General features: G+C 30.6%; 1 protein-coding gene across 1 annotated transcript in view; it reads right to left on the bottom strand.

The window, feature by feature from the left end:
- LOC119612366 (cyclin-dependent kinase 17-like) overlaps window positions 1-23,621 on the bottom strand; it is a gene marked incomplete at its 5' end in the record, with an annotated part of 64,450 nt that extends 40,829 nt beyond the window's left edge. The window contains one exon of the mRNA XM_037968174.1: window positions 23,433-23,621. Within this exon, the coding sequence (XP_037824102.1) occupies window positions 23,433-23,621 (189 nt within the window). The remainder of the gene's footprint in view (window positions 1-23,432) is intronic.
- Between the last annotated feature and the right edge of the window lie 203 nt (window positions 23,622-23,824).

The raw sequence follows: 23,824 nt of genomic DNA on the forward strand, positions 1-23,824 counted from the left end.
GTTCAGTTCTAGTTCAGTTCTAGTTCAGTTCTAGTTCTAGTTCAGTTCTAGTTCAGTTCTAGTTCAGTTCTAGTTCAGTTCTAGTTCAGTTCTAGTTCAGTTCTACTTCAGTTCTAGTTCAGTTCTAGTTCAGTTCTAGTTCAGTTCTAGTTCAGTTCTGGTTCAGTTCTAGTTCAGTTCTAGTTCAGTTCTAGTTCTAGTTCAGTTCTAGTTCAGTCTAGTTCAGTTCTAGTTCAGTTCTAGTTCAGTTCTAGTTCAGTTCTAGTTCAGTTCTAGTTCAGTTCTAGTTCAGTTCTAGTTCAGTTCTAGTTCAGTTCTAGTTCAGTTCTAGTTCAGTTCTAGTTCAGTTCTAGTTCAGTTCTAGTTCAGTTCTAGTTCAGTTCTAGTTCAGTTCTAGTTCAGTTCTAGTTCAGTTCTAGTTCAGTTCTAGTTCAGTTCAGTTCAGTAGTCAGTCTAGTTCAGTTCTAGTTCAGTTCTAGTTCAGTTCTAGTTCAGTTCTAGTTCAGTTCTAGTTCAGTTCTAGTTCAGTTCTAGTTCAGTTCTAGTTCAGTTCTAGTTCAGTTCTAGTTCAGTTCTAGTTCAGTTCTAGTTCAGTTCTAGTTCAGTTCTAGTTCAGTTCTAGTTCAGTTCAGTTCTAGTCAGTTCTAGTTCAGTTCAGTTCTAGTTCAGTTCAGTTCAGTTCAGTTCAGTTCAGTTCTAGTTCAGTTCAGTTCTAGTTCAGTTCTAGTTCAGTTCAGTTCTAGTTCAGTTCAGTTCAGTTCAGTTCTAGTTCAGTTCAGTTCTAGTTCAGTTCTAGTTCAGTTCAGTTCAGTTCAGTTCTAGTTATCGTTCAGTTCTAGTTCAGTTCTAGTTCAGTTCTAGTTCAGTTCTAGTTCATTTCTAGTTCAGTTCTAGTTCAGTTCTAGTTCAGTTCTAGTTCAGTTCTAGTTCAGTTCTAGTTCAGTTCTAGTTCAGTTCTAGTTCAGTTCTAGTTCAGTTCTAGTTCAGTTCTAGTTCAGTTCTAGTTCAGTTCTAGTTCAGTTCTAGTTCAGTTCTAGTTCAGTTCTAGTTCAGTTCTAGTTCAGTTCTAGTTCAGTTCTATTCAGTTTAGTTCAGTTCTAGTTCAGTTCTAGTTCTAGTTCAGTTCTAGTTCAGTTCTAGTTCAGTTCTAGTTCATTCTAGTTCAGTTCTAGTTCAGTTAGTTCTAGTTCAGTTCTAGTTCAGTTCTAGTTCTAGTTCTAGTTCAGTTCAGTTCAGTTCAGTTCTAGTTCAGTTCTAGTTCAGTTCTAGTTCAGGTTCTAGTTCAGTTCTAGTTCAGTTCTAGTTCAGTTCTAGTTCAGTTCTTAGTTCAGTTCTAGTTCAGTTCTAGTTCAGTTCTAGTTCAGTTCTAGTTCAGTTCTAGTTCAGTTCTAGTTCAGTTCTAGTTCAGTTCTAGTCAGTTCTAGTTCAGTTAGTTCAGTTCAGTTCTAGTTCAGTTCTAGTTCAGTCGAGTTCAGTTCTAGTTCAGTTCTAGTTCAGTTTCTAGTTAGTTCTAGGTCTAGTTCTAGTTTCGTAGTTCAGTTCTAGTTCAGTTCTAGTTCCAGTTCTAGTTCAGTTCTAGTTCAGTTCTAGTTCAGTTCTAGTTCAGTTCTAGTTCAGTTCTAGTTCAGTTCTAGTTCAGTTCTAGTTCAGTTCTAGTGCAGTTCTAGTTCAGTCTAGTTCAGTTCCTAGTTCAGTTCTAGTTCGGTTCTAGTTCAGTTCTAGTTTCAGTTCTAGTTCAGTTCTAGTTCAGTTCTAGTTCAGTTCTAGTTCAGTTCTAGTTCAGTTCTAGTTCAGTTCTAGTTCAGTTTCTAGTTCAGTTCTAGTTCAGTTCTAGTTCAGTTCTAGTTCAGTTCTAGTTCAGTTCTAGTTCAGTTCTAGTTCAGTTCTAGTTCAGTTCTAGTTCAGTTCTAGTTCAGTTTCTAGTTCAGTTCTAGTTCAGTTTCTAGTTCAGTTCTAGTTCAGTTCTAGTTCAGTTCTAGTTCAGTTCTCGTTCAGTTCAGTTCTAGTTCAGTTCTAGTTCAGTTCTAGTTCAGTTCTAGTTCAGTTCTAGTTCAGTTCTAGTTCAGTTCTAGTTCAGTTCTAGTTCAGTTCTAGTTCAGTTCTAGTTCAGTTCTAGTTCAGTTCTAGTTCAGTTCTAGTTCAGTTCTAGTTCAGTTCTAGTTCAGTTCTAGTTCAGTTCTAGTTCAGTTCTAGTTCAGTTCTAGTTCAGTTCTTCAGTTCTCTCAGTTCTAGTTCTAGTTCAGTTCAGTTCTAGTTCAGTTCTAGTTCAGTTCTAGTTCAGTTCTAGTTCAGTTCTAGTTCAGTTCTAGTTCAGTTCTAGTTCAGTTCAGTTCAAGTTCAGTTCAAGTTCAGTTGTAGTTCAGTTCTAGGGATGTGTACTAAAGTATTTCATTCTAGAATTTTAAATTCAATAAAATTTTTTAATAATAATTTTTTGTTTAAGTTGTTTTAAAAATAGTTAATTCAATTAAAACATTTATTTAATTTAATTAAAAAAATACTTAATATATTGGCTATTTTGCAATTTTGTTGCTAAATGAAAATGCTTGCCATTAGTGTTTAAACAATTTACCATTAATAAATCAAACATTTTTTAAATTTTTTTCTCCAAAATATCATAAAAATAATTTATGATTTTCAAACTAACTTTTATCGTACAAAAACCCTCATCCATTCTCTAACATTGTTTAAATTTCTGTATGTTTTTAAACCCATTTAATATTCATTACAAATTTCAAATATTTTAATATCCGCTTCCGTTTTATGCACAGAGCTTTTTGGGTTTTGTTCTGCCACCCTCTAACCATTTATTCGCCCACCTCTTTTAAATTCTAAACAATTTAATCAAAAAGTAATAAATTTTATTATGTTTTTTTCAATAACATTTGTAGAGGTTTTTAATGTGAATTTTCATAGTTGCTGTTTTGTGGTGGGTTATTCAAAGGCTTTGAAAATTGATATTTCTTATTATTGAAATTTGATTTTTGTTAATGCTGTCATTTTCACATTTTTGGGAGATTTATTTATAATTATAAATTGTTTTTTATAGGACTTCAATATTCCCTAATTTTCTATCAATTGCTCTTTAAATTTAAAAGCTAAATTGAATTAAATTTCCATTTTAAAAGTCCTGAAACGTTCGAAATTGAATATTGTAAAAAAATTATTTAAATTTTCTTGTTTTATTGGAAAATGGTTTTAAAAATTACTTAAAAATATTCGCTTTTTTCAATTATTTTTATATTGATGTTTATTATTTTAAAGTTTCTAACAACTGTCATAACATCACCACTATAAGCAAAATATTTATACTAAAAAAATATAAATTGTTTTTTTTTTACAATTTTAACTACAAAAACACTCAACAACAAATGCCAACATGACATGGATACAAAAAGCACACAGCAACAGAGAATAGTTAAAAACTTTTTGGAAAGTGGCCGAATTTAGAAATCAATCTTCAAAACTTTACATACGAATGCTAAACTCCATTAGTATTAATGTTAATATTAATTATTATCATTATCTTATTTTGGAAGTTCTCTTTCACAATCCCTAGAAATTATTAAAATATCTTTAATTAATTTTATTCCAATAACTTTTAAATCCACCCACTATTCAATATTTAATATTAAATTATACACATATGAGTGAAAAAAGCTTTTAAACTAACATAAAATATTGTTTATAGAAGCAATGCAACAATATAGAAAAAAATCTTTTAAAACCTGAACTTGTTGTGGTGTGTCTGTCTATGCGTCAAATAGTGAAAAAATATCGAGTATAATGTGTAACTTTAACTGAAACTATTCTAGATGCACAAGGAGTCGTTGAAAATATTGCAATAACCGCCACCATTACTAACACAACACTGTGTGTTGAGATGCAACAACCACAAATACAACTGAAGCATACAAAGATTCATTCGTATATGAATCCTACCCGACAAAGGAAGAAGTAACATTTTGATGTGTGATGAAATCTATACGTTAAAAAGAAATAATTTTACTAAAAGCAAAACTGTTTAGAGAGTTAGAGCGAAAAAAAAACAAATAGTTACATATCACAAAAAGAATATTAGGAAATGAAGACGAATTGTGAAAACTTTATCTTATATATCTAAAATTTCTTTCATTCCAGTTCCCTTCAGTTCTAGTTCAGTTCTAGTTCAGTTTTAGTTCAGTTCTAGTTCAGTTCTAGTTCAGTTCTAGTTCAGTTCTAGTTCAGTTCTAGTTCAGTTCTAGTTCAGTTCTAGTTCAGTTCTAGTTCAGTTCTAGTTCAGTTCTAGTTCAGTTCTAGTTCAGTTCTAGTTCAGTTCTAGTTCAGTTCTAGTTCAGTTCTAGTTCAGTTCTAGTTCAGTTCTAGTTCAGTTCTAGTTCAGTTCTAGTTCAGTTCTAGTTCAGTTCTAGTTCAGTTCTAGTTCAGTTCTAGTTCAGTTCTAGTTCAGTTCTAGTTCAGTTCTAATTCATTTCTAGTTCAGTCCTAGTTCAGTTCAAGTTCATTTCTAGTTCAGTTCTAGTTCATTTCTAGTTCAGTCCTAGCTTAGTTCTAGTTCAATTCTAGTTCAGTTCTAGTTCAGTTCTAGTTCAGTTCTAGTTCAGTTCTAGTTCAGTTCTAGTTCAGTTCTAGTTCAGTTCTAGTTCAGTTCTAGTTCAGTTCTAGTTCAGTTCTAGTTCAGTTCTAGTTCAGTTCTAGTTCAGTTCTAGTTCAGTTCTAGTTCAGTTCTAGTTCAGTTCTAGTTCAGTTCTAGTTCAGTTCTAGTTCAGTTCTAGTTCTAGTTCAGTTCAGTTCAGTTCTAGTTCTAGTTCTGTTCTAGTTCTGTTCTAGTTCTGTTCTAGTTCTGTTCTAGTTCTGTTCTAGTTCTGTTCTAGTTCTGTTCTAGTTCTGTTCTAGTTCTGTTCTAGTTCTGTTCTAGTTCTCTGCTACCAGCTCAGCATTCAGTTCAGTTCTAGTTCATTTCTATTTCAGTTCTAGTTCAGTTCTAGTTCATTTCTAGTTCAGTCCTGGCTCAGTTCAAGTTCATTTCTAGTTCAGTTCTAGTTCATTTCTAGTTCAGTCCTAGCATAGTTCTAGTTTAGTTCTAGTTCAGTTCTAGTTCAGTTCTAGTTCAGTTCTAGTTCAGTTCTAGTTCAGTTCTAGTTCAGTTCTAGTTCAGTTCTATTTCAGTTCTAGTTCAGTTTTAGTTCAGTTCTAGTTCAGTTCAGTTCTAGTTCAGTTCTAGTTAAGTTCTAGTTCAGTTCTAGTTCAGTTCTAGTTCAGTTCTAGTTCAGTTCTAGTTCAGTTCTAGTTCAGTTCTAGTTCAGTTCTAGTTCAGTTCTGGTTCAGTTCTAGTTCAGTTCTAGTTATAGTTCAGTTCTAGTTATAGTTCAGTTCTAGTTAAGTTCTGGTTCAGTTCTAGTTCAGTTCTAGTTCAGTTCTAGTTCAGTTCTAGTTCAGTTCTAGTTCAGTAGTTCAGTTCTAGTTCAGTTCTAGTTCAGTTCTAGTTCAGTTCTAGTTCAGTTCTAGTTCAGTTCTAGTTCAGTTCTAGTTCAGTTCTAGTTCAGTTCTAGTTCTTTCTAGTTCTGTTCTAGTTCTGTTCTAGTTCTGTTCTAGTTCTGTTCTAGTTCTGTTCTAGTTCTGTTCTAGTTCTGTTCTAGTTCTGTTCTAGTTCTGTTCTAGTTCTGTTCTACTTCTGTTCTAGTTCCGTTCTAGTTCTGTTCTAGTTCTGTTCTAGTTCTGTTCTAGTTCTGTTCTAGTTCTGTTCTAGTTCTGTTCTAGTTCTGTTCTAGTTCTGTTCTAGTTCTGTTCTAGTTCTGTTCTAGTTCTGTTCTAGTTCTGTTCTAGTTCTGCTCTAGTTCTGTTCTAGTTCTGTTCTAGTTCTGTTCTAGTTCTGTTCTAGTTCTGTTCTAATTCTGTTCTAGTTCTGTTCTAGTTCTGTTCTAGTTCTGTTCTAGTTCTGTTCTAGTTCTGTTCTAGTTCTGATCTTGTTCTGTTCTAGTTCTGTTCAAGTTCTTTTCTAGTTCTGTTCTAGTTCTGTTCTAGTTATTTTCTAGTTCTGTTCTAGTTCTGATCTTGTTCTGTTCTAGTTCTGTTCAAGTTCTTTTCTAGTTCTGTTCTAGTTCTTTTCTAGTTCTGTTCTAGTTCTATTCTAAATCGTTTTGGAAAAAAATAAATTACTATATAATTTTGCATCAAGTCCATGTATCAAACGCAAACTACCAACTCAGCGTTAAAGTAGCGTTATAGGCTAAATATATGAATATTAATTACATTTTCATAATGGAGTCAAAGTACACATTTAGGAGTTTCTATAAGGATGCAATGACATAGACAAATAACTTGGCATTCACCCACACACACACACTTTCCATGCAGTTTTGAAAGGAGTTAATTGTATCCCTTTAATAGAGAAGGTTAAAACTTAGTATGTGCCCCAAGTAGTTCAAAGGCAGAAACAATACGTAGAGAAGATTTATTTTTTGCACTTAGAAAATTGTTGAACCCACCTCAAGTAATTTGAGGACATTTAATAGTCAAATGGACATTTAATAGTCAAATGTCCAATTGAAATCCAAATGACTGACAATTGACATTCTCCACCTCCTGATTCTGTAAAAGGCTAAACGATAAAAAATAACTAGTTTTCGATGACACAGTGAACTGCCGGAGTTTGTATAACACTCACATACAAGTCATGCAACACATTGCAGTATCATACTCTCATTTACATTATTGATAATAAAAAAAGAATATGTTTTATATAAAACTGATTTTAATATACTTTTAAAATGGAACTATGTATGAAAATGTGCAGTCTTATCCACGGAAACATTTATAAAAAAATTCCAATTGTTGATTTCCTTTAATAATAAATATGATGCTCAAGGACTTCTCTAAACTAATGTATAATGTTTTAAAAGTTTTTTATAATTTAAATTTTAATCTGAAATTTAATTTTATGAAACAAGCTTGAAAATGTTTACTGGGTTTAACATGTATGTATGTGTGATTTTGTGTATGAAAATCATATAACGGTTTAACTACTTTTCCATTATAACTTTAAATATACTCCAAAGTAAGTAAATAAACTAAAAAAAAAATTTAACCACACACACTAGATGCATTATTTTTCTAACCTTTAGCCACACATTTCCGTTTCCACACAGATCGCTTTTTTCTCCATTTTTACACATTGCGGGTGTTAGTAGTAGTTGTTAGAGAAAATCTAATTTTAGCACAAATTTATGAGTAGTTATACGTAAATGTATGAGCGGGTTTTATATGTGGTGTATGTAAATGTTTTTATTTATTATAATCTAGTATTTTGTAGAAAAATCTTCATAACATATGACTTGTTTTTCAAGAGCTCCCTCTCCTTGATTCTCTTCCATTGCACTTGGTTTAAACATTTTATCATCCTAGGGTTTTATGGCTGACAACAATAAGAGAGCAGCTTCGCTTTTTTATTATTTTTGCATATATTCATATTGTTGTAATAATCATAATGTTGTCATTGTCTGCGTTTCATTCTTTTCTTTGAGGAAAGTATCAGTGTGTTTTATCTAACAACAGTTTTATTCCATTATTATTACAATTTACTTGGAATAAAAAAACTTATTATTTCCGGTAAATTTAGTAAAGTGTGCAAAAAAATTGCTTAAGAATTTTGTGAAAAGTTTTCTTTTGTTTAAATTTATTTTGTGCTTGAAAATTTTCAGCTTAAACAAATTTGAAGCAAATCGATTGAAAATATACATAAGAAGTTTTATGAAAAGCTACAAGGAATAGAATAAAGTTTTTTTATTAAAACTATTTTTAATGTAAATAATTGCTCATTTTCGAAGCAAAAAGAGGAGATGCCAAATAGCAGGATTAGCTGTCAAACAATATGGAATTGGGTGAAAATGGGGACCTAGAAGTTTACTAGAACTAAACTTGAAATTAACCTAGAACCGAACTAGAACTGAACTGGAACGGAACTAGAACTGAACTGAGCTGAACTAGAACTGAGCTGAACTAGAACTGAACTAGAACTGAACTAGAACTGAACTAGAACTGAACTAGAACTGAACTAGAACTGAACTAGAACTGAACTAGAACTGTACTAGAACTGAACTAGAACTGAACTAGAACTGAACTAGAACTGAACTAGAACTGATCTAGAACTGAACTAGAACTGAACTAGAACTGAACTAGAACTGAACTAGAACTGAACTAGAACTGAACTAGAACTGAACTAGAACTGAACTAGAACTGAACTAGAACTGAACTAGAACTGAACTAGAACTGAACTAGAACTGAACTAGAACTGAACTAGAACTGAACTAGAACTGAACTGAACTAGAACTGAACTAGAACTGAACTAGAACTGAACTAGAACTGAACTAGAACTGAACTAGAACTGAACTAGAACTGAACTAGAACTGAACTAGAACTGAACTAGAACTGAACTAGAACTGAACTAGAACTGAACTAGAACTGAACTAGAACTGAACTAGAACTGAACTAGAACTGAACTAGAACTGAACTAGAACTGAACTAGAACTGAACTAGAACTGAACTAGAACTGAACTAGAACTGAACTAGAACTAGAACTGAACTTGAACTGAACTAGAACTGAACTAGAACTGAACTAGAACTGAACTAGAACTGAACTGTTCTAGAACTGAACTAGAACTAGAACTGAACTAGAACTGCTAGAAAAATTAGAATTGTTTAGTAAAACTTTTTTAATGTAACCATAGAAAAAAATTTAATTTTTGTAAAAAAAAAAAAATCTTAGAAATTGAAGAGAATTTAGCTTTATCTTCAAAAAAATCTTTATAATTAAAAGCACTCTTTATACCGAAACTATTTCACATTAATTACATTCTCAAGAACATCTTCAACAAATCGAATTTCCATTTCGTTTACTAATATCTTACAAATAAATAAAATACTTGTACTAAAAATCGCCTTTTTTATATGCAGATCACGTTTGCCTTGAAAATAACAAAACACTCTGGGTAACGTTCGTTTATTCGTAGAACCTCTTGTATTCTCATGCGAGTATTATTTATTTATAATTAATAGTTCTTTCAGTTTCAATTCAGCTGTCAATTACAAAAATAACAAAAACCCATAACATAGTAAAAGCTAGAGAAGAACGAAAAGGGGGGAAAATACTATAACGAGACTTAAAGCCTCTATAGAGGAGCAAACAAATTTATATATAAAATTTCTTTTTTATTCAATACTATTAGTTTGTATTTTTCAGATTATTTACCAAAAGGATTCATTCATGTTCATCCAACAACAACAATTCAGATGTTTGTTTTCTGTTTCAACAACAACTATAACAGCAGCAGCTTTTTGCTATAAATACAACTACAATAATACATTTATGTATACAATGAGAAAAACTTTTATAATGGCACCACCAACAACACATACATATTTAAACAGAAATAGGATATTTTTGTTATCAAAGGATAAAAATAACAACAACAATAACATGTGTATAATTGAAGAACAAACAACACAATAATAATATTGTTTTTGTGTCTATGTTAGTGTATATGATGAAAACAACAACAATTTATTAGATTAAATGGAAAAAAAACACTAACAGATACATAACACTAGAGAGTCTTAACCAGAGAGGGAGGCATAAAATTGTGGGTTTCATTCATTCTATTGTATGAATTGTTAAGGATTTTAACAAAAATATTTATGATAGAACAAAAGGAAACAATTGTAATTCTGCGCTGATGATTTTATCTGATAGATACATGTGTAAATATTTTCGTACATCATTTAAGTACAACAATAGCAAAAGTTTTAATTTCGAAAAGTTTGTAGTAGTCAATTATATCAAAAGATAATTGGGGCTCTTTAAAAATACATTCATTAAATTGGCCGCATGGAGATTAATTTATTTAGGGAAAGAATAAAGTTTTCATAATTTGTTTGGAAAACAAAGTATTTAATAACTTCAAGATAAGATTATAGTAGAATGTTAAACAAAATTTAAGGAAACACTAGGCAACTAAAAACATTAGTCAAGATTTGAATAGCGTTTCGAACTTTTACTTTAATAAACTAGAAGTGAACTAGAACTGAACTAGAACTGAACTAGAACTGAACTAGAACTGAAACTAGATCTGAACTAGAACTGAACTAGAAACTGAACTAGAACTGAAACTAGAACTGAACTAGAACTGAACTATCACTGAACTAGAACTGAACTTGAACTGAACTAGATCTGAACTAGAACTGAACTAGAACTGAACTAGAACACTGAACTAGAACTGAACTAGAACTGAACAGAACTGAACTAGAACTTGAACTAGAACTGACACTAGAACTGAACTAGAACTGAACTAGAACGAACTAGACCCACTGAACTAGAACTGAACTTAGAAACTGAACTAGAACTTGAACTAGAACTGAACTAGACTGAACTAGAACTGAACTAGAACTGAACTAACTGAACTAGAACTGAACTAAACTGAAGTAGACTGAACTAGAACTGAACTAGAACTGAACTAGAACTGAACTAGAACGGAACTAGAACTGAACTAGAACTGAACTAGAACTGAACTAGAACTGAACTAGAACTGAACTAGACTGAACTAGAACTGAACTAGAACTGAACTAGAACTGAACTAGAACTGAACTAGAACTGAACTAGAACTGAACTAGAACTGAACTAGAACTGAACTAGAACTGAACTAGACTGAACTAGAACTGAACTAGAACTGAACTAGAACTGAACTAGAACTGAAACTAGAACTGAACTAGAACTGAACTAGAACTGAACTAGAAACTGAACTAGAACTGGAACTAGAACTGAACTAGAACTGAACTAGATAAACTGAACTAGAACTGAACTATGAACTGAAATAAGAAATGAACTAGAACTGAACTAGAACTGAACTAGAACTAGAACTACTGAACTAGAACTGAACTAGAACTGAACTAGAACTGAACTAGAATGAAACTAGAACTGAACGAGAACTGAACTAGAACTGAACTAGAACTGAAGCTAGAACTGAACTAAACGGAACTAGAACTGAAGCTAGAACTAGAAACTGAACTAGCAACTGAACCTAGAACTCTGAACTAGAACGAACTAAGAACTGAACTAGATCTGAACTAGAACTGAACTAGAACTGAACTAGAACTGAACTAGAACTGAACTAGAACTAGAACTGAACTAGAACTGAACTAGAACTGAACTAGAACTGAACTAGAACTGAACTAGAACTGAACTAGAACTGAACTAGAACTGAACTAGAACTGAACTAGAACTGAACTAGAACTGAACTGAAGAACTGAACTAGAACTGAACTAGAACTGAACTAGGACTGAACTAGAACTGAACTAGAACAGAACTAGAACTGAACTAGAACTGAACTAGAACTGAACTAGAAATGAACAGAACTGAACTAGAGTTGTACTAGACTGAACTAGATTCTGAACTACAACTCATATAATTGACTCTATTCGGATAAACTCGCAAGACTTATTCGACGCTATTCGACTGAACTGAAGCAGAATTGAACTAGTACTGAACTAAAAATACGAGATCTCATATAGTTGACTCTATTATTAGTGGATACTAGACTACTCTACTAGCCATTCAACCACTAATCTACTATTACTATATTACTGGTCAAGAATCACAGCAAAAATACATACAAGACCAACAAAAAGCGGAAAACATTTGGATATTTACTCGCATTATTGATTTCATTGTGTCAATAATACTAACACATGATTAAACCAAAAAAAAAAAAAATGATAGACAGGCTGGCAGACAGATGGGTAAACTAAAACAGAGACATTTGGTCTGTGACTGTGTGTAAATCAAAAAAGTTATACTATATGTGTATTTATGTCTTGGTAGTGGTACGACCAGTTAAGGAGTTAAACTATTATAAACCATTTCTATGAGATATTTCCTGACATGACATATTTATACATAAATACTCGGGGCAAAAAGGAAAACGTAGTTAATGGTTATTTTGTGTTGTAGGATTTTAATGAGTTTCCTTGGTAAAATGTATATAATTTTAAGCAGACGTCAGTCATATACATATAATAGTAAAGAAATGACGTATTTATCTTAATGACGACAAGTTCTTTGTTGTTTTTAAAGAATTGTTGTGGGAACTGAAATGTGTTTAAAATTAATAATTATAATATTGACCATGGATATGCGGACAAATACTCTCATTAACCAGCAGTACTGTACTAGACCTAAAATAGAACTAAACTAGAACTAGAACTGAACTAGAACCGAACTAGAACTGAACTAGAACTGAACTAGAACTGAACTAGAACTGAACTAGAACTGAACTAGAACTGAACTAGAACTGAACTAGAACTGAACTGAACTAGAACTGAACTAAAACTGAACTAGAACTGAACTAAAACTGAACTAGAATTGAACTAAAACTGAACTAGAACTGGACTAGAACTGAACTAGAACTGAACTAGAACTGAACTAGAACTGAACTAGAACTGAACTAGAACTAGATCTGAACTAGAACTGAACTACAACTGAACTAGAACCGAACTAGAATTGAACTAGAACTGTACTGGAACTGTACTAGAACTGAACTAGAACTGAACTAGAACTGAACTAGAACTAGAACTGAACTAGAACTGAACTAGAACTGAACTGAACTAGAACTGAACTAGAACTGAACTAGAACTGAACTAGAACTGAACTAGAACTGAACTAGAACTGAACTAGAACTGAACTAGAACTGAACTAGAACTGAACTAGAACTGAACTAGAACTGAACTAGAACTGAACTAGAACTGAACTAGAACTGAACTAGAACTAGAACTGAACTACAACTGAGAAGAATTGGAGAGATTCGACAAAAATCCTATAAAATCCACCAAATACTGAGAGGTTTAACTTGAGTTACTTTAAGTCAAAAATTTTGCAGTTTAATTAAACTAAAAGAAGTTTAATAAATTCCCCAGTATACAATTTATTTAAAGAAAATTTCAAGTGAAACAAAAGTTTTTTCCACACAAAAGATTCAATATTTTTTCCTTTCTCTCCCTTTATAATAATCTTCTTTAATAATTCAATTACTAAACACGAGCTAAAATAAAATGACGACCTTTTAAATACGCATTCAGACAACAAAACTGTACAAAATCGCTTATACACCCGTAAAATATGACAAGATGATGACGAAGAGTAGAAGGAAAAAAAGTGATAAAAACCAATTGCAATGACGAAATGTGAGATTTATTACAGTTTTATTAAATTTTTATCTCAATATAACCAACAACCATGACAACCTTACTTTGGCAAAAATAAGAAGGAAAAAATCTTTTAGTAAACCATAAAAAACGCCATAAAATAGTAGTGAAATCCAGACAAAGATTTTAATGCACTGAAATAGATTTTTTTTACTTTCTTACTTAAAGACAGTAAAAAGAAATGATAAATTTTTTTTAAATCCAACAACTGCCCTTTGTATTTTCTGTTGCTTATAATTTCCACGCAAGTATATCTGTTGTCAAAGCTTATGCATTGGAAAAAAGAATGATTTTCTTTTTCATTTATTGCAACATTTTGTTGCCAACGAAATGTAAGAAAATTGTTGCACACACGCTTTCGTTATGTTGTAACTACTAGATCATAGCAATAGACATTCAGTCGGTTAGATAGATAGCAAACTAGACAGTTAAACAGACAGTTAGATAAATAGATGAAGAGATACAAATATTGTATTTTCTTGCATTTAGTTGTCTGTCTGTAAGAAAATAAATATTGTATTACTCTTAGTCTGTGAGTTTGTATGTCTGTCTATCTATGTTGACAAAAAGCTTATCACTGCCACAAATCGTTGTAAGTAACTTTAGTTTGGTTTTTCAGTATTTGTTGTAGGTTTTTTTGTTGGTTCTATTGTTGTAGAAGTTGTCATCATTACTTATAGATTTCATAACAATCATTTTGTGCAAGAGTTAGTAGGGGTTTTATCACGGGTCTCGTCGGGAAATATCGGGAAAAATTGTTTTTCAAGAGTTCTTAATAAGAACTGAACTAAAAATAAACTAGAACAGAACTGGATGTGGAACTAGAACTGACCTAGAATTGAACTATAACTGATCTAGAACTAAACTAACACTGGACTAGAACTGAACTAGAACTGAACTGAACTAGAACTGAACTAGAACTGAACTAGAACTGAACTAGAACTGAACTAGAACTGAACTAGAACTGAACTAGAACTGAACTAGAACTGAACTAGAACTGAACTAGAACTGAACTAGAACTGAACTAGAACTGAACTAGAACTAGAACTGACTAGAACTAGAAACTGAACTAGAACTAGAACTGAACTAGAACTGAACTAGAACTGAACTAGAACTGAACTAGAACTGAACTAGAACTGAACTAGAACTGAACTAGAACTGAACTAGAACTGAACTAGAACTGAACTAGAACTGAACTAGAACTGAACTAGAACTGAACTAGAACTGAACTAGAACTGAACTGAACTAGAACTAGAACTGAACTAGAACTAGAACTGAACTAGAACTAGAACTGAACTAGAACTGAACTAGAACTGAACTAGAACTGAACTAGAACTGAACTAGAACTGAACTAGAACTGAACTAGAACTGAACTAAAACTGAACTAGAACTGAACTAGAACTGAACTAGAACTGAACTAGAACTGAACTAGAACTGAACTAGAACTGAACTAGAACTGAACTAGAACTGAACTAGAATTGAACTAGAATTAAACTAGAACTGAACTAGAACTGAACTAGAACTGAACTAGAACTGAACTAGAACTGAACTAGAACTGAACTAGAACTGAACTGGAACTGATATAGAACTGAACTAGAATTGAACTAGAACTGAACTGGAACTGACATAGAACTGAACTAGAATTGAACTAGAACTGAACTGGAACTGACATAGAATTGATCTAGAACTGAACTGAAATTGAACTATAACTGATTAGAAACTAAAACTAGAACTGAACTGGAATTGTACTATTCCTAAAATATTTTCTTTATAGTAAATTTTCAAATCTCTGGAATTTAATTAGTTTCATGGAATTGATAACCCTTGCCATGACAAAACTTAGAAAATGAATGCAGCAACAAAAGGTAACAGAGACAAGGTTTAAAATTTAATGGTGATTTTATCATTTCAGTGTTTTTTATATTTTTATAATAAAACTTTAATATTTTATTGTCAATAAAATTTTTTCTTAATAAGCTTGAAAAATTTTTTGTTTAATTTTTAAAAATTTATACATTTTTAAAACCTTACATTGAAGTAAAAATGCCAATATTTTAAATTGTTGACAATATGATATGTAATCCAAATTTTCGCTTTAAAACTACGAAAACCATCTTCATATAAATGTTGATTTAAATCCACAAATGTCAATTTGGTAGTAAATTGTGTGCATTTTTCTAAAATAATGGAAATCACAAAAATAGACAAAAAAAAAAAATAATGAAAATAAATATTAAAATATATATAAAAAAAAAAAAACAATCATGATGACTTGGTACTTAGACATTATTTGAACTTTACAGACAATTCGGTTCGTCAATTTGTTGAATGTTACAACCCAACAACTACACTAAAAATAAACTCTTTCTCATTGTATGCGAAGCTAAGAGGGTGTACAGACAGACAGAGAAATTAAATCTAGACAGTTATTACATCTGTTTTTTTTTTGCTGTTATCCTCTTTTTACAAATGAAAATGATGCCAATGTATGTTGCAATCATTTGCCATAATTTAAAAACTTTATGCAATAAAGCATGTTTTTATGCAAAAAGCTTTTTTTCTTGTAAGCAGAGCAGGAAAGGAGTGAAAGTTAATGCGAAGAGAATTCTGTAGATCATTTTTAAATCCTGCTAAAATTAATACAAAAGCTTTTGAAAGCTTTTAGGAAAATCTTAAAGTTATGGGACACTTTAAAGCTTTTTTTAAAAAGAAGAAGTTAGTAAACTTTTGTGTAGTTAAAAATTACAAAAAGTCATATAGACGTCATACTTTTAATATTGAAAGCTTTTAGAGAACGCTTAATAGATATAAGAAACATAAAAGCTTTTTATGATAATAACTATACAGTAAGCCCGCATGTAGTTCAGAATAGGCGTAACACTCTTGATATTGAATGTTTTCAGGGAAAGCTTAATTTATAAGATAAATATTTAAAAGCTTTTTATTTAAAAAGGAAGACGGTAAGTAACCTTTTGGTTATTATATAGTAAATAATTGATTTAACATGAACTTCCTTATACAAAGATTTTGAAAGCTTTTAGAAAAAGCTTAATAGATATAAGAAACTTTAAAGCTGTTTATGAAAAGCAGAAGAGATTAAGCTCCTATGCAATTAAAATTACAAAAAGTCACATAAACTTGATACTCTTAATAATAAATAAAAGCTTTTAAGTTAAAATTTTAATGAAAAGCAGACGTCAATAATCTTCTGTATGAAAAGTCACTAGATATGATGCTTTTAATAATGAGAGCTTTTAAAGAAAGCTTAATGTAAGTATATGAAAAGTCACTAGATATGATACTTTTAATATTGAGAGCATTTAAAGAAAGCTTAATGTAAGTATATGAAAAGTTGAAAGATTTTTTGAAAGGAAGAATATAGTAAGCTCCTGGTTATTATACAGTTAATAATTGGTTTAACATTGGCAAAGCTTTTGGGGAAACCTTAATAGACATGAGAAACTTGAAGACTGTTTATGAAAAGAGGAGATATTGAAAGCTTTTGTGGATACATACAGAGCTTTATATACAAATTTTCATTTGTAAACAGTAACACAATAGTTTTTAACAAGAAACTGAATTTGCTTGGAACTAGTGCTGTGATAGGTTCTGTTTGGAGATTCTTATAAGAATATTATTATTGAATGAATTCTTTTCCTTTACTGCCACAATCACATACCACAAGGCTAGTATGAAATGTTGATTTTTTTATACATACTACAGCCAAGAACTTTTTAACAAAACTTTGACTAGAGGGGGAAGTAAAGTAACATTTACAATATTTGGTTATGATATTAGGGAAATGAAAATAGTTTTTTTTTTCTATTTTAATTTGTTTATATATTAAAGAAAAAGTTATATTTAACTTCATATTGTACATAGAAAAAACAAAACTTTTAAACTTTTACTCTAAAAACCTAAACTTTAACTTACAATGAAATTAATAAATGTTTTCCCTTATAATAACTTTCATAACATAAATATATTAATAATAAGTAGCAAAAACTATATAAATTATGATAATTAAAGAAACCAACTTAAACTTAAAAATAAATATTTAATGTGAAAAACCATTTGCCTCCATTTTTAAATTTTTTTTCTTCAAATCTTTTATAAAAATAAAGGAAATAAAATCCTTAAACAAACAATAAAAATGTCAAAGTTATTTTATATTCTTTGCTTTATTTTTAGGATTTAATTTGGAGTTTTTTTTTTTTTAAATTTGAAATCCTTTTTTAAGCAAAACTGTTTTACATACCCACACACATGACGATGACCCCTTATACTCTAGACTTAATTTTCACTTGAGACAGTAAAAAATAGCATAAACCCAAACAAAAATTTGTTTTTCTTTAACACACAGAGAAGAATTTAATTTAACTCCACAAAAATGCAGCCTCATGTAAGGTTTGTTATTGGATTTTACCCTTTAACTGTATGTGTGTCAAGGATTTGCCTGAGTACACACACCTACACTTTAAGGAAGTTTACTTTAAAAGCCCTGTGAGGACAAACAGAAAAAGGGATTTAAGGATAAATTTAAATAAATAAGCCTATTAAAAAAGTAGCAAATAAAGTTTGTTGAAGGAAATTTTGCATACTTTTAAAACTTTAAATTTTGCCTAAGCTTTAAGCTTTCTCTAAACAAAATCTCAAGTTGACAACTTGTAATTGACAAGTTAAGTTTTGTAACAAATTAACTAACAAAATCATGTGTCCTTTAAACTCTTTTATTTAAACTTTTAAAGTTTGACTTTTTTAGAAGCTTTTACTATAACACCAATTTAGTTCCTAACTTGCTAACAATTGATTATGTTTGTTAGTATATTCCCTTCAAAGTTTTTGGTTCTTTTTTTCTCCTTCTTGTTTGGAACTTCCATAAAAATAATTAAAAAGTCTCAAACTTATTTATGAAACACAAAATCTTAGTTGCATTTTGAAAACTACTGCCAAGATATTTGAAAACATTTTATACATATAAACATTTTATACATATAAGAAGCGTGAGAGAAGAAGAGAGAGATTGTAACATAAAAACAACAAATATAATTAATGACCCATAAAAACTTAAAAGCTGTGATAAATTGCTACTGAAGACACCCGCGTGTAGCTACAAAGAAGAAGGGAGTTTTTTTTTCTTTCTTTTTAGGTTTCAGTGCATATTTTTAAAACATTGAAAAACAAATTGATTTATGTTGAAAAATAAAAGGAATATTGTTATAATAGGACAAAGACGAATTTTAGTTACACTCCACTCTATTTAAGAAAGAAATTTAGCAAAAGCTTTCTATAAAGAGAACATTTAGTGAAAATTTTCTTTAAAGAAAAAAAATTTGCAATTATTTTCTTTAAAGAAAGAGAAGAGAGATTTTTTTCAAAGGGAAAATTTAGCGAAAATCGCGTTATATAAGAGAAACTTTGCTCTACTTCTTAATTCAAAAAAATTGTCGCTGTAGCTCACCGAATGCTCATCGAAGCTTATGGTGAATGTGTTTCATCCTGCTAGAGGTTGCTCAGGACAGACAAAACAATTTAAAGACCAAAATCCATGAAGAAATTAAACTAAGATAATTTTTGAAGCGTCTTATTAAGCCCCCTTCACACGAGCACACAAGTAATATGATCTGTCAAAATTTTGTGTAGAAGAAACGGATGGGATCGTCTAAACGTAATATGTAATGAAACCATCACAAATTGGATGGAAAATTTGACAGACGTATGGCTCTCTTCATTTTTTGAAATGATTCAAAAAATCAAGCAAGTCGTATTAGATCAGGGATGTATATGTAAACACATACAAAAAAAGGGAAACAGCTGTTTCCATCCTACTTTGTTATTGTTTTATACCAATCGTGTAAACACGAAAAATATAAATCATACGATTTTTATTCTAATTTTTGTCATACGGATAGAATTTCATTTTACTTTTTCATTAGACTTGTCGTACGTAAAGTGTGATCGTCTGAAGGGCCCTTTATTTGTGATGAAAAATAGATCCATTTTAATAATCCGAATCGCAAGAGATCTTATATGAAGCTCGTCCAACCAGACGAATCAATACGAAAGTTCTGTATATGGTGGGACCAAAAGGGTCCTATATTATATGAACCGATTATTATAGGGAACCTGTAACGAATGGAAATGATTTCTTTAAACCTATGATTGTACAAAAAATCGCCTTGAAGTTGCGGCATGACATGAAAGCTTAATATCCCAACATAACAACACCCGGCCATATGTTAAAAACTATTTAAAAATAAGTTTTTGGAAAGTTTTGCCTCACTCGCCTTATAGTTCAGGCCTTGTCCCGTCTGACCAATATTTGTTTCAGTCGATGTAGAACTCCTCTCTCTGGAATATGCTTCACTTCAGATCAGGGTATCCAAAATTGTCTTGATGCATTCATGGCCTCCAAATATGAGCAGCTCTTTTGAATCGGAAACCATATCTTGCCAGAAAGATGACAAAGGGTCCATAACATTCGTTGAAAAACTTTCCTCAAATGCTAAAATATGCTAGTCAAGGGAAGCTGGGTGATCCAGTCGATTTGATTACTATGAAGGTTAAAGTGGAAAGTTTGATTCTATGTATATATACTTTTGTGAATGTACGTTCAAGTTTGGTCCCAGCTCATTACATAGGACTCTGTTCTGTATCGTAAATGTAAACAAGAGAGTAAACAGGAGAACATTTTGTTGCACTCACAGAAACTAAAGCTGTTTGGTAGCTATGTATATATATGTGTGGGTCAGGGCACTCGTTGGCATATCTGCAGCATACTTCCCTGTGCTTTACCAGCCGGATATGTTTCGACATGAAGAGATCGCATCTTTTTTTTAAGAGTTTTGAGATAGAACTATAAATACTGCAGAGCAGCATTGCTTACTCTCGACGGTTCTCCGGATGAAAGTATTTATCAGATGAACTAGTTCGATAATACTTCTGATAACAAATTGATGATTGGCAATAATGCCATTATCGCTAATATGTAATATTAAGCCCCAACTTTAGCTAAACAGACTTTCGGATATTTTGCATTAAGATTTCTGATTTTAAAATCCCCTTATTTAGTAAGTGAAAATTTTTTATAAATCCCCATAGATCACTGGTTACAGCCTGTAGCAAAATTCTTACTTGCTGCTATTATTGTGTAGAGTATAACTATGACATTTGTTGTGACTAGAGGAGAATTATAGCAACAAAACCGCAACTATTCAATAAATTGAATTGAAGGCAGTTCATGTATGTGTTGTTTGGGTATATGTGATATAAGGATTTTAACAATATTTCATTTCCTAAGGGTATCCACAGACTCCCGCTTAATATACGCAATCATAAGACGATAAAATATACAGACACATTGAGAATAAACATTTTATAGTTTGTTGGCGGCTGTATTAAATAATACCCAATAGGAAATTTGTAATGAACTATTTAATGAAGCAAACGTTACTTATTTATTCATTACTAAAGACTAGTTCGGTGGGTAGTAAAAATAGAGCAATACAATGGACTTCCTGTAGTACGAATGCTCTTTATTACGAATTTCTAATAATACAAATGGTAAGATTTTTGCAATGACTACTCTATACTATAGATGCAAGCATAGTTTCTTTACTCATTACTACAGACTAGTTCGGTGGGTAGTAAAAATAGAGCATTACTAGTACAGGTTTAAACACCCGTAAACCATATATTGACTAGTTCTACAATTATATTAAAAAGCTTTTAGATGCCTTAGCCACCAATTCATGAACAAAATGACTTGTCTTTCTAAGTAACATCAAAAATTTCCTGTTGTCCTGCTAAGGCAGTCATTATTATTATTATTTGTACATGTGTAGAAAATAATATATAACATTATCAGTTACATATGTTAAAGACAATTATAACCAAGCAAACGCAATACACAGAACATACAACAACGAGAAGGGAAGGAAGGAAATATGTTCTCAATATTTCGTAAAATATATGTGAAGAAAAAACAACTAAATAACCATATTTTTATTATTTATGTACAAATTTATGAATATCTCTAAATGTCTGTTCAAACGCCTGAAATTGTGCACATGAGTATCCACTTTCTATAAACGCAAAATTAATGTATGAATATGTTTTTTTTTTTATATATACATTTTAGTGGTAGTTTTGTTTAGAAACGGGGCGGAAATACTAATTAGTTTCGGTTAAAATATAAATACAGACAAAATGACAATGTATGTATGTGTGTGGTAGAGGAGAGCTGTATCACTTAAAGTATGTTATGGAAAATAATTAAGGGCTTTATATTTCCGTTGAGGTTTAGCAAATGTATAGTGGGAACATGTGTTTGAATAAAATACTAATGTTGTTTCAATAAAGAAGAATTTATAAATAAAAAGTTTTAATTTTTATTTCTTTTAAAGAATGCTAAAAAGAGGAAACAGTATGATTTGCAATGACTGCTACAGACAGACTTTTTTTGGTGGAAACAACAGATCCATATGAATATCTTTATTATAATATTTTGTTACGATTAGCCCTTAATCGATCATTATATTAATTCCTGCTATTTTATTTAAAGAAAGCTAGAATTTTTAAAAATATTAAATTTGGAACACTGTGACGTATGATTGATATTAATTTAGAGGCTATTTGAGAAATATCATCAGAACTTTTAAACCATTAACGATATTAGAATGGTTCTTTTGACAAACTGAAGCCAAGGTTGTAGGCTATATAATCATGATTAAAATCATCCATTAATACAAGTTATAGGGTAGTTGTAGACAGTACTATAAAGAAACCCATTTTAGAAATTTAAAAATACGAATATTGTTTCAATAAAGAAGAATTTATAAATAAAAAGTTTTACTTTGTATTTCTATTCAAGAATATAAATTTTAGTTTTACATTTTAAAGATAAAAAGAGGAATGGGTATGATTTGCCATGACTGCTACAGACGGACTCATTTTAAGTGGAAACAAAAGATCAATATGAATATCTTTATTATAGCATTTTGCTGCTGTTAGTCCTTAATCGATCATTATATTAATTCTTGCTATTTTATCTAAAGAAAGCTAGTATTTTTAAAATTATTCAATATGGAACACTGTGACGTATGATTGATATTAATTAAGAGGTTATTTGAGAAATATCATTATAACTTTTTAACCATTAACGGAATTAAAATGGTTCTTTTGGAAAACGAAAGCTAAGATTATAGGCTGCAAAACCAAGATTCAAATCTTGTATAAATGCCAGTTAAAGGGTAGTAGTAGACAATACTATAAAGAAACCCATTTTAGAAATTTAAAAACAATAATGTTGTTTCAGTAAAGAAGAATTTATCAATAAAAAGCTTTAATTTATATTTCTTTCACAGAATATAGAATTAAGTTGTAGACTTTAATGCTAAAAAGAGAGAAAAGTATGATTTGCCATGACTGCTACAGACGGACTCATTTTAAGTGGAAACAAAAGATCAATATGAACATCTTTATTATAGCATTTTGCTGCTGTTAGTCCTTAATAGATTATTATATTAATACGGGCTATTTTATCTAAAGAAAACTAGAATTTTTGAAAATATAAAATTTGGAACACTATGACGTATGATTGATATTAATTTAGAGGTTATTTCAGAAATATCATCATAACTCTTAAACCATTAACGATATTAGAAGGGTTCTTTTGGCAAACGTAAGCTAAGATTTTAGGCTATAATACCATGATTCAAATCTTGTACAAATACCAGTTATAGTGTAATTATAGACAGTACTATAAAAAAAACCAATTTAGAAATTTCTATACAGAAAATTTCAAATGATTATAATAACTGCTGGTTTTATTTAAAAACTACAATTGAACTTTTTTACTTAAATTTGAAACACTTTCTTCAACACAACTTTTCTTTGGGTGCAGTCTTTAGCAATGCAAAAAAATTCTCCCATACCTTTCAATTTATCTTCATTTCATTTTCATTTCCACTTTTATATTTATAAATAAAAACAAATTATTTAAGCATTACACAAGAGAGATTAATATTGATTATAATAAATTGTTAATTACGCCCAAACATATTTTCAAAACGAAATTAGAAACTAAATAACAAACAAAAAAAAATGTGTTACAATAAAGTTTTCTGAAAATAAACCCAAAAAAAAAAAAAACGAACTTTAAAACATGACTTTAATAAACTCACCTCCATATCTGCAATTTGTTTTATCTGTTGGTATATTACCATTTGGTTCCAGTCTATCCAAATACTCTTCGGAATTGTAACCATTATAGGGAACTTTATTACCGTGATTGTGACTATGACCACCTCGATGGTGATGATGATGATGGTGGTGATGATGGTGTGTATCATCATTATCTTCTCGGGATATTGCTATAAAAATAGAAAAAGAAAAACGGTTTTAAAATTAATTTTATGTACAAAAATTTTAAATAAAATTTATATATGTTTGAAAACATTTGTAATTCATGTGAGCAAGTTTTAGCAGTGGCTTTTGTGGTTTAGTTAAACTTAAAGGCACGTACGCTTACCAAAAAAAAAATAATCCCACCTCCCATTGAACGCACACAACATCA

This window comes from Lucilia sericata, unplaced genomic scaffold (genome assembly GCF_015586225.1).
Source record: "Lucilia sericata isolate MDLA Ls3-8-SP2 unplaced genomic scaffold, ASM1558622v1 Contig001667F_arrow, whole genome shotgun sequence".
Classification (NCBI taxonomy): Eukaryota; Metazoa; Arthropoda; class Insecta; order Diptera; family Calliphoridae; genus Lucilia; species Lucilia sericata.